Source organism: Ovis aries, chromosome 13 (genome assembly GCF_016772045.2).
Source record: "Ovis aries strain OAR_USU_Benz2616 breed Rambouillet chromosome 13, ARS-UI_Ramb_v3.0, whole genome shotgun sequence".
Lineage (NCBI taxonomy): Eukaryota > Metazoa > Chordata > Mammalia > Artiodactyla > Bovidae > Ovis > Ovis aries.
In genome coordinates, this window is record NC_056066.1 from 42,354,396 (window position 1) to 42,369,815 (window position 15,420).

At 60.6% G+C, this 15,420-nt stretch overlaps 2 protein-coding genes across 15 annotated transcripts in view; one reads left to right on the forward strand and one right to left on the reverse strand.

Annotated features, from left to right (window-relative positions):
- PYGB (glycogen phosphorylase B) overlaps nucleotides 1-9,669 on the forward strand; it is a 34,336-nt gene extending 24,667 nt beyond the window's left edge. For both annotated transcript variants that reach the window (XM_042229608.1, NM_001024863.1), the window contains 6 exon segments: nucleotides 2,258-2,316; nucleotides 3,846-3,987; nucleotides 5,428-5,635; nucleotides 6,086-6,220; nucleotides 7,246-7,312; nucleotides 8,377-9,669. In XM_042229608.1, coding sequence (XP_042085542.1) covers nucleotides 2,258-2,316; nucleotides 3,846-3,987; nucleotides 5,428-5,635; nucleotides 6,086-6,220; nucleotides 7,246-7,312; nucleotides 8,377-8,529 — 764 coding nt within the window. In that variant the 3' untranslated portion in view covers nucleotides 8,530-9,669.
- A 2,083-nt stretch (nucleotides 9,670-11,752) lies between these two features.
- The window catches only part of ABHD12 (abhydrolase domain containing 12, lysophospholipase), a 64,671-nt gene continuing 61,003 nt past the window's right edge, over nucleotides 11,753-15,420 (reverse strand). For 12 of the 13 annotated variants that reach the window (XM_060397553.1, XM_060397552.1, XM_060397547.1 and 9 more), the window contains 3 exons: nucleotides 14,055-14,133; nucleotides 13,291-13,418; nucleotides 11,753-12,390 (listed from right to left, as the gene is read on the reverse strand). In XM_060397553.1, coding sequence (XP_060253536.1) covers nucleotides 12,351-12,390; nucleotides 13,291-13,418; nucleotides 14,055-14,133 — 247 coding nt within the window. In that variant the 3' untranslated portion in view covers nucleotides 11,753-12,350. The other variant, XM_042229652.2, reaches the window with a different exon arrangement.

Here is a 15,420-nt window from a genome sequence, read left to right on the forward strand (position 1 = left end):
AGGCGTGCGGCCCCCACCCACTCATCCACCGGTGTGTGTGTGTGCACGGGGGTGTGCGTGTGGTCTCCCCACGAGCAGCCCCCCTCGTCGTGCCCTGACTTGGGTCCCCGTCTGCTGTGAGGGCCATCCAGTCGCCCCCCTGCTTGGTTCCTGCGACCCGGGGTCTTCCGTGTCCGCGGCGTCGGTGGCCTTTCCCAGGAAGGGTGGCTGGGCTGAGGCGACGTCCTCGGCCTCGCTCTCTCCTCAGGCAGCGCGGTCAGGAGGGTGGTCCTTGGGGGGCAGCTCTCGGCTGGCGCTCGTCCGGCTCAGCTGTCGGCCACTGGCCGTCCGGTCAGTTCTCTCCATACTCGAGGCCCTCTGAGCGTGTTGGCTGGTGTCTTCTCTCCCGTCTAAGGTGTGCCTTGAAATGCGTGGAGGCCCGGATCCGGCTTTCTCCTCGCCGGGCTCCGGTGTGGTGTGGCGTGAGGTTGGGGTTTTCTCCCACTGTCGTTCTGCCCGTGGCGGGCTCGCTCTCCCTGTGCCCGCCCTGTGCTGTCTGCTGGTCCTGTCTCCGTGCTATGTCTGCTTTTCTCTGCCTGTTTCTCCTCCCCGTGCTTTCTGTGATTGGGTTGCACCTCATGGGGCTGTTCTGCCTTGTGGCCTGTGTTTTCCCCCACCTTGGTGCTGCGTTTTGGGCCATGGTCTCCCATTTGCGTTGACCATCCTCACAGGCTGGACACTTACAGGGGGTGGCTTACACTTCCCTCATCTGTGGCAAAGCTGTGTGTTGGGGTTGGAGGAGCTGCATCAAGATCCTGGCCAGAACCTCGTGAGCCCAGGGCACTGCCGGCCTCCCAGCTCCAGACGCCCCTCTGAGGCTGTGTCCCCCTCCGTGGCCATGTCCCCCTCCGTGTCCCTCTCCCTCTCCGGGGCTGTGTCCCCTCTCTGTGGCCATGTCCCTCTCCGGAGCCATGTCCCCTCTCTGTGGCCATGTCCCTCTCCGGAGCCATGTCCCCTCTCTGGGGCTGTGTCCCCTCTCCGGGGCTGTGTCCCCTCTCCGTGGTCATGCCCCTCTCCGAGGCCATGTCCCCTCTCCGTGGCCGTGTCCCCCTCCGGGGCCGTGTCCCCTTTCCGTGTCCCTCTCCCGGGTTGTGTCCCCGCTCCGGGGCTGTGTCCCCTCTCCGTGGCCATGCCCCTCTCCAGGGCCGTGTCCCTTCTCCATGTCCCTCTCTGGGGCCGTGTCCCCTCTCTGTGGCCATGTCCCCCCACTGTGGCTCCAGTTCCAGGCTGGCTCAGGAGGCATCATGGCCTGTGGGCCTCTGCCCACCAGGTTGTCCAGGCCCTTGTCCGAGGTTTCCCTGTGGGAAAGAGGCTGACATAGTCCACCCGCCCAGCCCTCAGGGGCTCTTTGCCTGCCTCCTCCCCTCCCTCTGCAGGAGGCCGAGATTCCTGAGGCCCTGCGCTCACAGCCCCATCTCCCACCCATCTTGTGACCCAGCAGGACTTGCTCATTGATCTGGAGTTTGCATATTTTTCTTCTTTACAACGTAGCTTGTGGATTTGGGGCTTCCCCCCCACCCCCCACCTTGTTCTCCAGGTCACTTTGTCCACTATCTGGAAGCAGGAAGGTTCAAAACTCAGGGACTACAGGAACCTGAGGTCAGATGTTAAAGATCAGCCACGCCCCTTAGCAGTTCCTGTAAATCTCCTGGCCACTTCCCGACCCTGGTGAATACTGTTTAGGGCAGCCCCGCTCCTCTGTAGATGACACCACCACCCCAGTGAAATCTGAAAACCCAGTGGCCTGGCAAGGACACCTCATTCTGCGGGGGCTGGAGGTGAGCTGTCTGCTCCTGTGCAGGAAAGCTCTGGGGGGCTTCTCACCCTCTGTCCCACCAGGGAGGGGGCTCAGGGTCTCACTGACACCCCACACAGGCTGACGGTTAATCACCACCGTCCCAAGGTCAACCCATTTTCAAGTGCCCATCACACACGCAAGGGCCTTCAGTCCTGGTCACCAGACCCAAAGGAGCTCCTGTCTTGGGCTGTTCTGGACACAAAGGCACAGCTTTTCCACTGAACCTTCTGGAAGAATCTGCTTCTGGTTAGCCTTTGGCACCAACCCGAACGCAGTGCAGAGTTCTGTAAACGGAAGCTCCTGCAGTGCAGCGCTTGCATCGGGCTGGTCTCTGAGGACGCTGGTTACTGCGGCAAGTGCAAGGCTCAGGCATGTCTGGCTCTAGTTGCCTCACTTGGCTGACTTCTGTTTGTTTTGCAGGAATAAAGAAGGACCCCACCCAGGCCTTTGTGCCCAGGACTGTCATGATCGGGGGCAAGGTGAGGTGACGCCTCTTTGCTCTTGCTTGGCATTGGGCGGGAACATACAAACCACCATGCTTTTCTGCAGTGTCCCTGTATCTGGGATGGATGCTGCGGGTGGCTGGGCGCCGATCTGCACACAAAGCCCAGAGGTTCCAGCCCCAGCTGTGCCTCTGGGCCAGTACGTTCAGGTGTCTCATCAGCTCGGCCACAGGAAGGGAGCTGGACGGGGCCCCTGCCTGCCCAGGGCGGTGGGGTCCCCAGGGCCAGCCTCCAGTGGGGAAGCACCATTCCTCAGTGTGACTGCCAGCGTTCCACATGTCCCCTGCACTTTTGTGCTGAGTGGACACCGGTCACTGGCTGCTTCATCAGCGAGATGTGGGCCTGCTCTCAGCCTGGCCTCACGTGTTTTATTTACCGTGGCACGTGCTTTAGGACACGTGATCGTGGAGTCCCAGGGTGTTGCCAGGGGGCATCGGTGGGTCCCACCACAGGTCTCTGGACTCTAGGCCACTTCTCCCAGGAGCCTGGGCACGGCTGCTTCATGGGGGCTGCAAGTGGGCCCGGGTTTGTTCTCTCCTCCGACTTCAGCAGCTCCACAGGTGGAGGCACCCTGTGGGCTCCCCCAGCTCAGACAGCAGCTCACACCCGCCGTGTTCTGTCTCAGCCGCCCCTCCACCCCCGACTCTTGCTGTTCCTGAAACAGATTCTGGACAGCATCTGTTTCATTTGTCAGTATTTCCATATGCATCTCTCAGAGATGGGGACTGTCAGAAAGTTTTAAAATGTGTTTTAGAAATGAAAACCTAGAGGAAAAAAGACTCGTAGAGCATCCACAACCCTATTGCCTGACTCCTGCTGAACCTTCTCAAAGTAGATTTCACCCCTAAGAACTTCATCAGTTGTCTTCCCAGTGACATTTTCCTGCAAAACCACACAACGCCACCATCACATCTACAATACTTGACAAGAATTCTTCCACGTCATTAAATATCCAGCCAGGGCCACATGCCTGGCTGTCTTATTAGACATCTTGAGTTTGTTTGACTCAGGGCCCAGTGAGGTTCTCACATGGCGCCGGGCAGCTATGTCTCATCCCTAGGTTTTCATCCACATTCCGCCTTTTTTCCCCTGCAGATTTTTACAGAAATCAGGTTGTGTGTCTCCCCCAGACCATGTCCCTCTGGTATCTCCCAGAACCTTGGTGGGTTCCCTGTGTTTCCTGGAGGTTGGTAGTCAGTTCTCAGGGGTCCTCGTTCCCTCTCTCCATTTCTGAAAAACAAACTAGAATCAGGAACCGAAGTTTGAGGCTGACAGATCTGTGCGTGTTGGGTAAGGGGCTGTCACGAGAGGCGCTTAGTCGGCACCAAGGGAGCGGCTGGAGTGCTGCACCCTGTGGGCCCGTCTGTCGGGATGAAAGACACGCAAGGATGCTGTGACCTCAGCCCCCATGGGGCCCCCTCCCAGCAGCCGAGCCGCTCAGCTGGGCGCGTCCAGACCGGGGCCCGAACCCAGGGTGTGTGCTGCGTGCCCCTTTCCCCTTGCAGGCAGCGCCCGGCTACCACATGGCTAAGAAGATCATCAAGCTGGTCACGTCCATTGGCGACATCGTCAACCATGACCCGATTGTGGGTGACAGGCTCAAAGTGATCTTCCTGGAAAACTACCGGGTGTCCTTGGCCGAGAAAGGTGAGCTTGCCCTGCCTGATGCCACGGGCAGCCCTTGCTGGTCAGGGCCTGTCTTGCGTCCAGGCAGATTAATGGCCCTGACACCACATTCCCCAGCCAGAGGGGCCCCGGTCTGGTAGCCAAGGCCCTGGTCTCTGTACTTTCTGCCCTCCCCTCCTCGCGCCTCTGCCCCTCAGCTTGGCCTTCCTGCCCCTGGGCTCACTCTTGGTGGCCCATGCCCTCGCTCTCCCCCTGCCCCAAGGACACTTCTGGTTGTCCCCACCTGTTCACTCTGGCCTGCATCTGCTCTGGGGGCATCTAGCTGGAGCCCCTCCACTGTGGGAGTCCTGGGTATGTGTTGCCACCCAGAGAAGGGCCTGTGGCCACATGTGCCTCAGAGCAAGGCTCTCCTGAACTGGACTGGCCTTTCTAAGGCAGCCGCTTCTGGCAGGAGGTGCTAGGACACCTGAGCCTGGAATCGTGGCCCAAGTCGCAGCCGCTCTGGTCCAGGGGACTGTACGCTGCCCTCCAGGCATCCAGTGGAGGGCAGGCTCTCATACTCCCTCCCTGTCCAGTGTGGCCAGGTCATCAGCACCATCCCTGTGATCCCGCCACTGCCCTGTACCATCTGTGGCTCTGGGGTTGGGCTGTGGTTCGTGCTTCACTGAGCTTCTCACACGTCTCAGGCCCTTTGCCGCCTGGAACTACCAGGCTAGCTCTTGCGCTTCCTAGAACTGACCTCAGGGACAGACCCCATGCTCCCCAGCTCTTGGACTTGCTGTGGTCATGTGTCCACCATCCCGTCTGCTCATGTCGCTCTGCCCGAGGGGCCAGGGGTGCCTGTGTCTCCATCCCAGCACCTGAGCCTGACCGTGAAGACGGGGCCGGACTCTGGACTTGGCTGACCCCGAGTGCCCACTGGCTGGGTTGGGGAAGCAGCATCCATCAGCCCTGAGGACCGGCTGAGGATGCGGGAGCAGGCACGCCGAGGCAGGCAGGATGGAAGCCGCCCTCCTGCTGCCGTGGCGAGACACTCACAGGAACACCCGGCTGCTGGGGGGTTGTGACTCAGCTGCCACGCCCAGTCTGTACAGAGCGGCTCCTGGGCATGAGGCCACGGGAAGACCGTCCCCGGTCCTCTGCTTCTGAGAGTCGATCCCTTTCGAAGTTGTTTAAGGAGCCTACGGGCTGATGGACTAAGACAGCAGTGATGTCAGGATACAAGGGAAAGAATACCCCACCTGGTTTTGGTACGGTCCTGGTTTGCAGGTTCTAGAACAGAGGTCCTCTGCCACTGCAGGGCTTCTTGGCATCTCCACGTGGACCCGCTGCCTCGGGCTGCCCTTGGTCGGGAAGGGGGGCTGTGTGCGGTGGGGGGCAGCGCATGGTGTCCCCTTGCCGTTCCTGTTGCTCTTGTGCCTCCTGACTGACGGGGTCTTGCCTGTGCCCCGCTCCCCGCAGTCATCCCCGCCGCCGACCTGTCACAGCAGATCTCCACCGCGGGCACCGAGGCCTCGGGCACGGGCAACATGAAGTTCATGCTCAACGGGGCCCTCACCATCGGCACCATGGACGGGGCCAACGTGGAGATGGCAGAGGAGGCCGGGGCTGAGAACCTCTTCATCTTTGGCCTGCGGGTGGAGGATGTGGAGGCCCTGGACCGGAAAGGGTGGGTCCCTCTCGAGGCCTCTCTCTCCTTTAAGTGTCCCCACACCCATGGATACCTTGAGGGGGTCCCGGCTTGGCCTAGTTGCCTGAAATCCCTCAGGGGACCCAGGGAGGCCTCAGGCACCAGGGGATGAACCCATATGGTGGGAACCTTATCAGCCTGTGAGCACTGCCCCCTTTTGGCTCTGCCCCGTGTCTGTTGCACGCCTCCCTCTCCCCGGATTCCCTGATGGCTCTCAAGTCTGACTTCACATGTTATTTTTTCCTGCAAGGTCTTGGCACAGACTAGGGGTGGGGGCTCTGCGGGAACCTTTGAGCAGCCCCTCCTGGAGGACCGTCTCAGCCACCATGTGTCTGTACCAGGAGGAGATGGGGGTGATGTGCCCTTGGCAGCCAGCCCAGCCTGGCTGGCCCCAGCCGCACCTGCTCACGAGTCCACCCTCTCCTGCAGGTACAATGCCCATGAGTACTACAACCGCCTGCCCGAGCTGCAGCAGGCCGTGGACCAGATCAACAGCGGCTTCTTCTCCCCCAGGGAGCCCGACTGCTTTAAGGACGTCGTCAACATGCTGCTGAACCATGACAGGTGGGATAGGACCCTCGTCCCTCCCCACCACTGGGTCAGACAGGGTGCCCAAGACCACACATCATTTGGGGCAAAGCCTGGGCTTTGGTGAGGCTCACCCCCACCTCAGCCCACGGCCAGACGGTCAGTCACATCCAGGCACTCGGGCTTGTGGGACCTCTGACCGTGCTTGGCAAGCCTCAGAGCCTGGTGATGTGATTGCATGACAAGGTGATGTCACCTCTGTGGGTGGATGGAGGTGACGTGCCTGGGGTACAGGGAGCCTGGGTGTTAACCACTCCTGGGAGTCCAGGAGTGGTTCAGGTAGAATGAACTTGTGAGGTTACAAGTCTCCACGTGGTTGGTGTTTATGACAAGGCCACTGACATGGGGTGACAGTTCTCTGGGCACAGCCTTGCTCACTTGTCACAGGTCAACAGTGCCATCTGCCTTGACCATAGGCCTCTACTCCACCCTGGTAAAAGGCGGGTCTGGGGAAGGCCGAGAATCAACCTTTATTCATTCCACTTTCAGTTCCTGTGGGTCAGTCTGTCGTATTCCAATGAATATTGTCTGCTGGCTTCTGTCAGCCCCAGTATTGTAACTCCATGCATGTCTGGGGCTGGGCGCTCAGCCCTGCTGATTCTGGGATCCAGGAGGGACTGTACGGGGTTCTATGAATTGTGATCCCAGTTCAGTTGTAAACAAAACATGTTTATGTGTCATAAATCCTGCACCACCAGTTGTCAACTCGTGAGACTGAGAACAGGTGGTGGAGCCTGTGTCCCCTGGGCCTCCCTGGAGGTGGAGGGGGACCTTAGTCTGTGTTCTTCTAATCCACGGGCACAGTCTCTTTCAACAGCATGGGGCTGTAATAAGGTTTTTCTAGAGTAGTGTCTGCAGGACAGCAGTGTTGCTCAGAGCACAGCCACTGTGGCCACCCCTGTCATGTGGAGCACGAGGATGCAGCCAGCCAAACCTGGGGGCCCTTTTCCTGACCTCTCCTTCGCCACCCGCCCAGCCCAGCATCCTGTCTCCCATTTCAGGTTCAAGGTGTTTGCGGATTATGAAGCATACGTGGCGTGCCAGGCCCAGGTGGACCAGCTGTACAGGGTAAGGTTCTTGGGCCCTGGCAGGGAAGTTGCAGGGTGGGACCATGTCCTGCTGTCTCGGGCCACTCCCGGGAGCTTGTAGCTGACATAGTGGCCCAGAGCAGGTCGGGCTTCTTCCTCTCTTGCTCAGGGACTGCCTCAGCTGGGCGTCTGCTTGGGCTACCGCCTAGGACCCTTGGGGCCAGGCTGCTGTCCACACCAGCACACGTGCCCCTGCAGCCTGGGCGCTGCCACAGAGCCAGTGGACAGGGCAGGACTTCCCTCCCAGAGGTGCTGCCACACGCCGGCCCACGGTCTGATTGCCTGCGTGCAGTGAGGAGGGCAGGGGTGATGCAGGGCATGAGGCCCAAGGCAGGAGATGGGGCTTGTGAGCAGCGAAGACGTTTGTGCTTAAAGGGAGGTTTCTCGGGCAGTGGACATGTCGCCAGCGAGCAGAGTGAGGATCTGAAGCTCTACAGAGGGCATGCTGGAGCTGGCTCTCCACTCCTGGCCCCAGGTCCTGCCTCTGTGTGACCTGCAGGAAGTGGACACAGCCAGGGGGCCCTCCCAGGAAGACTCAGGTCCTGAGCTCAGGGAGGTGATGGGGTGTCGTAGCCCATGCAGCTGGCCAGGGATGGCCGTAGGAGGGGACACTGGTAATGGGGGAGTGGCTGTGTAGTCACTGCCCAGATCTGTTAAAGCAGGTTTTTGGACACGGCCAAGGGGCTTGTGTCTAACCATCCCCCTCAACTCAGGAAATAGCTCCCAAAGTTTCCTCCTAAGACAGGACAGGAGGGGGCCTGGGAGGCCAGGTGACCCCGGGCTTCCCTTCCATGAGTGCCCTCCTGGCACTGGATGCTGTCTGGGGTGCATCCCCTCCTGGCGGGGTGTGTGCATTGTGTGCACTCTGCCCTGGCGGGACCCCTCGGGCTCCAGACCCTGTCTGCTCACCTGGACGCTTCCCGGTGGGCGGGCCCCCTTCCCAGTGAGCTCTGAGCTTTGAGGGCCTGCCTTCCATCAGGCTGCCCAGGGCTGAGCGCATCTGGGAACAGACCGAGGTCACTAAGTGCCCGCCTCCCTCTGCAGAACCCCAAGGAATGGACCAAGAAGGTCATCAGGAACATCGCCTGTTCGGGCAAGTTCTCCAGTGACCGGACCATCACGGAGTACGCCCGCGACATCTGGGGCGCGGAGCCCCCTGCCCTGCAGACCCCACCGCCCAGCCTCCCCAGGGACTAGGCCCTGGCCTCGGGACCAGCTTTCATCCCCATGCTGACTCTGCCCGTTGTTTCCAAGCATTTTCCTAGCGCCCTGCTTCTTTCAGTGCCACTTCCAGGAAGGCTGGGGGAATCGTGGTGGTGGCTTTGAGGGGCTGGGGTGTGGAGATGCCCCCTCATCGCCTGCCGGAGAGCAGGTCCCAAGCACTGACAGGCTCGGCCCCCCCCGACCCCCCCACCCCCCAGGATGCCCACTCAGCTTCCCCACGGCCTTGTTCAAACCTGTGTGAGCTCGTATTCAGTTTTGACCCTCTGCATTCTGGGGTCCAATCAGGTAGCCGTGACAAAGCTTGGGCAAGTGTGTGTTTCTGCAGCGCACAGGCTGGCCATCCAGTCTCTCCCAGCCCAGCTCTGCCTCCTGGCCATGCTGGAAGGGTCCAGTGTGCCGGGCCGTGTCCTCATAACTGCCATGTGGGCACCCGCCCCGGGGTTTCCAGATTGAGCAGATAGAAGGCCCCCAGGGAACCGAGGGTGACACTGGGGAGGATGCCTGTGTCCAGCACCAGGGGCTTCGGTTAGGACAGGCTGGCTGGTGCAGAATTGGTTTGATTTTGCTTTTTCGAAGATTTTTCACAAGGAAATGAAACTAGCTGAGGTCTTTACTTGTTTTAGCAACGGAAAATAGCACTTCTGAAGTTTATGCTGGGGGAGGCAATGGTGGGGTGTTTTCACTTGCGTCCCCGCCTAGCTGGGTGAGGCTGAATGCCCAGCCCTCTCCCAGGCCTGCACCCTCCCTGTGCCTGTCAGGCAGGAGGCAGCAGAAAAACCTGGTCTGGAAAAGGACTAGTGGGCCCAGAGGGGAGCCCACCCTCCATTCTACCCAGACGGCAGGCTGGCACCAGGGATGGCAGCTGAGCAGTGGGAAGGACGAAGCCAGGGAGCAGGTGGGAGCTGGGGGCAGAAGCTTCCAGAGGCTCTGCGCCCTCACATGCGGGACCTGGGTGGCTCGGGGCTCTGCTCTCGCCCCACCAGAGCTGGGGGGTCTGTGCTCACGCCCCCAGCACCCATTGCTGCCCGCCCTTTAGGCCAAGCGTGACCGTCACTGTGCCCTTCGCTGTCACTGCCTCGTGTGTGAAAGCGATTAAACCTGCTTGTGCCCAGATGCTCTGGCCTCTGTGTCTCTGCACCCAGGACGCTGTGTGTCCCGGCCGGGATACACTGTGGCCCACCACTCAGGGACTGGGGACAGGACGTTCTCTCACCCAGCTGCCGTGGGACTCAGAGCCCCGTGAGCCTGAGTCATCAAACCCAGCACTGGGAGAGCGTCAGCTGGGTGTTGGCGGTCGCGTGCGAATTGCTCTGTTCTTTGCACCTGTCTTTTGCCACCCACTCCTGGTCCTGCGAGGTAGAACTCCTGGGGACCAAATCATTCCCCTCCCCAAACTGTATGGCTGCAAGTTAAATAAAAAACCCAGCAAGGTGTGAACTCAGGGCTCAGTGTTACCCAGAGAACCCAAGTGTTGGTGGAGGGGCAACTCCCAGGACACCCGCTTCCGTAGGCTGTGACCACAGATCAACAGTGAGCATCTCGAGCCGTTCCTGACCACAGACTGACTTTGTGACTCAACAAAAGGTCAGTCCTACTCCACAGTTTAAGCTGAGCTTGGACTGAGGTAATAAGCGGAGACACCCCCAAACAGAGACATGTAGGCCTAATTACCTGAAAGGTGTCAAGGGCGGGAGCTACCTGCTCAGCAACCTTGTTAGGCTTTATCTTCAGGCTGTCAGACACCTGTAAAAACACTAGCAGCTTGTATTTTCACTTTGTATCCTACTTTATCCTCCCCACCCACCGCCCACCGTAAAATCTGAGGCAACGCACACAGACAAAATATAAGGGAAAACAGGAAGACTTGAGCCCAGGCAGAGTGAGCGAAGTGTAGATGGTCTCAGACGGCCTCGCCGGTCAGGACGAGCAGGGGGCGTGGCTCTGGGCTGTGGGGCTGCCAGGAGCCTGTGACAAAGCCCGAGAAGCCCCAGGGGGCCACCCTGGCCACACTGGCTTTTTGCTTTAGTTATATGAAGGCAGTTATCAGGTCAGGATGGGCGTCCCAGAAAGCCAAGGGGACGTGAAGCTGAGGCCCAGGTGGCTGAGAATTGCCATGGGCAGCTCTAAGGTGTTTCGAAGTGGGTGTAATCACCTGTTTCTGGGCCTCCAGCCAGTTCACAGCTGCTCACAGGCCAAGAGCAGTGGGGAAGAGAAGGCAAATAAGCTCCTCCCCACCCCGGGGAACTTCTGTACTGACTCCAAAGTGCCAGAGCCTAAGGATCTAGGGGAGGAAGGCCTGCCTTTAGGAGAAGGTGAAACTTAGTCGTGTCCGACTCTTTGCAACCCCATGGACTATACAGTCCATGGAATTCTCCAGGCTAGAATACTGGAGTGGGTAGCCTTTCCCTTCTCCAGGGGATCCTCCCAACCAGGATCGAACCCAGGTCTCCCGCATTGCAGGCGGATTCTCTACCAACTAAGCCACAAAGGAAACCCAAGAATACTGGAGTGGGTAGCCTATCCCTTCCCAACCCAGGAATTGAACCAAGGTCTCTTGCATTGCAGGCAGATTCTTTACCAGCTGAGCTACCAGGGAAGCCCAAGCAGAGAGCTGGGTGAACCAAAGTCCTCCGCCCGCGACCAGCCCTGTACTGTACGGCGTGCAGCCCCCTTAGAAAGCCACACACCATCTCTCTCGGGGGGTGAGAGCGGGGCGGTGAGCGGGCACTGGCATTGTGCGTGGGAGGCAGGCTTGGCCAAATGCCACGACCAGTGAGTGAACGAGCTGACACTCCCAGGGCAGAATGGGAGTCCCTGGACTCCAGCAGCCTGAGTCCTTCCATGAGTGGCCGGGGGCTCGTCCCGGGTCTCTGAGTGAAACCCCACCGCCCATCCATCGACACAGCAACATTCAATGAGCTTGTTAACCGTAAGGTTGAAAGGCTCACCCACAAAGACCTGGTTTTAGGAAAATGCCATCTGCCCCACCAGAGAAGACAAGCTCCCTGTGAACACGCCTCCTCCGACACAACACCCCTCCCCGCGGGACCTCGGTGTCTGCAGGAGCGGGAAGAAAGCCTGCGATCCTTAGCCTTACAGAGCCACCCCCTCCTCATATACAGCCGGGTTCTGAGAGTGGCCTGGGGCTGTGGGCACAGCCTGGACACCACTGGAGGCAGCACTGAGAAAACAGACAGACCACCACCACGATTTTATTCTTAAATAAATGCTCAGTCTAAGGTCTGGTTAGGCAGACAAGTGGGTGGACATCAGAGGAAGGCAGATCGCCGGCCCCTCCCCGGCAGGGAGCAGCGGGGCAGCCCAGGGAGGCAGGGACACGGAGGGAAGCAAGCAGGGCGGGCAGGGCAGGAGGGGCTGGTGGAGCCATGAGCGTCCATCTGGGGGGAACAGAAAGAATCCACGTTCGCCCACGTGCTCAAGGGTGGTGCCAGAAAGCTCAGCATGGTCCCAAGACCCCTCACCTCCTGTCCCAGGCTCCCCGTGCCTGGCTCAGGAGGTATGGGATCGACTAGCCGATGGCCAGAAAGTTCTGTCACTGTCTTCCCAACAAGCCCTCGGGCTGAGGGGCAGCATGAGGTGGAGAGGGCCACATGCCGCCTCCACATGGTCCACAGAGACCTCCTGCTCCCCACCAACCAGGGCGGTGCCTCAGATCTGCCAGGACCTCCCCTGGCATCTGTGTTCCCTCTCCAGGCGCATCTCCGGGGGCCCAGGCTGGCAGGAGGAAAGGGGGACGAGGGCAGAGGCCTTCATGCTCTCAGGTGGCAAGCAACTCAGTGCTGGCGTCCCGGTTCCGACTTCCCCAGGAACTCCCTGGAGCAGAGGAGGACACCTGTCAGCCAAACCCCTCTGGGCCAGATCGGAGGCCCCGCCTCCAGGGTCCTCCTGCAGCCCACCCGGGAGGCCGCAAAGGAGCCTCAAGGACCATACTCTGCCTTGAACACCCTGCAAGGCAAACGGGCAGGGCGCCAAGGGCAGCGCCAAGTCCCGATGCGGAGTGAAGGCAGGCCACTGCGCCCAGGTGCTGGAGGGCTCTGTGACATGTGCCTTTTATAGGGAAAACCACGGTCCCAGTCTACCATCCCCCCTCAGCAACACACATTCCATGCACCAAGAAATGTCAGAAACGCAGAGCTCTGCCCCTGGGACTTCGAGGGCCTGACATACCAACTGGAGTTCCCCAGCACACATTTCTCCGAGGGCTGATTCCAGCAGCCCGGTCTCAGCAGAGGCCCCGCAGTCGGAACGTGGGGGCAGCCTGCATCCCCGAGTGGGAGGCAGGGAGTGTCTGGTCCATCCAAACCCTTCCCTCTGCCACCCAGGCACCCTCGTTCCCAGGCTTGGGACAGGTGGCTGGGCTGCCGGCCCAGGAGTCTGGCCAGCGCAGTGCAGCCAGGGGCACAGCCTCCCTCCCTGAGGCAGCTGGGGACCAACAAGCTTTGGGGGAGCTGGCCCAGACCTGCATCACCCCTACCACACACACCCCGTGCAGGGGCAGTGGCCTGACGGTCCTGTGGGAGGGGCCAGGGGGGCCTGAGCACAGCAGCCGCGGCATCCTCACTGCTCGAGCACACACAGGGACTGCAGCCCAGCAGGCCTCGTGCTGACGCCGGGCCCCCCAACCAGCCCGGCACGGCTGTCCCAGCTGCAGCCGCAGGGGCTCGCCCAGCTCCCGCATGCCATCCTGCATGGCGGGTGAGGGTAGTGCCTCACCTCAGGATCCGCGGGAGCTCGGGGCTCTTGTAGATGTACTTGTGCCTGTAGCCGAGGTCCGAGTGGAAGGGGATGAACTGAACTTTGAAGTCCCGGAAGCTGCGTGACGGTGCGGCGATGTTGTAGAGCTGGGGGCGGGAGAGAAGGGTTGGCGCCCGGGGCCTGGGGTGACCTGCCTCAGCCACAGGACCCTCAGGCCACCCCTCGAGACCCTCTCTGTCCTCACCCCATCTCAAGACCAGCCTTCCTCAGGGGCCCTCAGCACCCTCAGGCCACCTGCCCCGGGATGCCACGGTGGCCTGAGTGCCCAGGGCAGCCTGTCGGCTCTGCCCCAGGGCTGAGTGGGCCGTACGCCTAGGTCAAGGCCCATCTGCAAGCTGGCTCGGGGTCTGTGGCACCTCAGCCCCTCCTTGCAGCCCAGGATGGCCAGGTCCTAGGCCCAGACCTGTTTGGCGGCGGCCTGGGCCCCCTGCCCTTTAGCCTGCCCCTACCCCTCACCACCGCCACAGTCAGAGGGTGCTCCCTCCCACCCTACTCCCACCTACTAATCCTGCTGCCTGGCAGCAAAGGTAGATGCAGCAAAAGCAGGCGCAGAGGCCTCACAGTGAGAGGACGTCCTCAGGCGTCAGCCCCATCCCAGAGGCAAGAGAACACGTGGGAGCTGTGAACCGCCAACCTCCCCTGCCTTCTCCCTCACGAGGGGCCCGGCCAGCAGCGGGACCCGCTTCCACACCTGCCTGGACACGAGTCTGCCCGACACCCACCTTTCTGCCAAGCTGGAAGGGCACGACCGGGTCGTCCTCGGAGTGCAGGATGAGCAGGGAGCAAGAGATGTGCTTCACACTGCGGGAGGGGAAGGGAGAGAGGCTGCATGGCCAGGAGGGCGGGGCCTCCCAGGAGAGAGGCGCTGGATGGCCAGGAGGGCAGGGCCTCCCGGGCTCCCTGCACACTGCAGGAGGGGGAGGGAGAGAGGCGCTGGATGGCCAGGAGGGCAGGGCCTCCCAGGAGAGAGGCGCTGGATGGCCAGGAGGACTGGGCCTCCCGGGCTCCCTTCACACTGAGGGAGAGGGGAGGGAGAGAGGCGCTGGATGGCCAGAAGGGCGGGGCCTCGTGGGCTTCCTTCACACTGCGGGAGGGGGAGGGAGACAGGCACACTGCTGGAGGGGCAGGGAGAGAGGCGCTGGATGGCCAGGAGGGCAGGGCCTCCCGGGCTCCCTGCACACTGCAGGAGGGGGAGGGAGAGAGGCGCTGGATGGCCAGGAGGGCAGGGCCTCCCGGGAGAGAGGCGCTGGATGGCCAGGATGGGCTGGGCCTCCCGGGCTCCCTTCACACTGCGGGAGGGGGGAGGGAGAGAGGCACTGGATGGCCAGGACGGGCTGGGCCTCCCGGGCTCCCAGGCTCCCAGCAGCAGGGGCCAGTGAGGGAGCCCTGCACCGCAGTGTGGAAGGGTTCAAACTGCCAGGCGCTTTTAATACAGAGCCAGCAGCTGGTTTCCTAGATGTTTCCATCAGTATCTGTCTTAGGTGACAAGTGTCAATCAAATCTAGAGATCAATTCATTCACCAAATCGGGTCCCTGAATATTTCCTGGAAATTTAAAAACAAAACAAAAAAACTTTGCCAGTACACTATTCTTAAAAAGTTACAAAATGATATTTACAAACTGAGTAATAGGTGGGCCAGGAAACTTACTGCAAATGAACATTACCGGACATTGGCTGGCAAAAGAGCCACCCCCTAATTTCTCTTTTGTGTATATGACATTTAATTCCTGAACGTTTCAAATAAGTGAACATTCTCAAGATGGTCACTGAATCCAAACGCCTCAGCAGACCACGTCCAGAAGGACAGGCTGCAGGACTAGTGGGCCCTGGACGCTCCTCAGCTGCCCCTCACTGAGGCCACACGGGGAGCTGGTGGACGCAGCACACGCCTGCTCCTGGCGATCTCATGCTGCTCTGGGGCTTCACGTGGGCAGCCCCAGGGCAAGCCTGGCACCTGGCAGGATCAGGCCTGGGTGTACGCCCAGCCATCTGGCAGGCTGCACTGCTGCTAGTGGCACACAGATTGCCCACTCACCACATTTTACTCCCAGGGTGAAGTGCTTGCTGGTGTGCAGGACACAATTTGA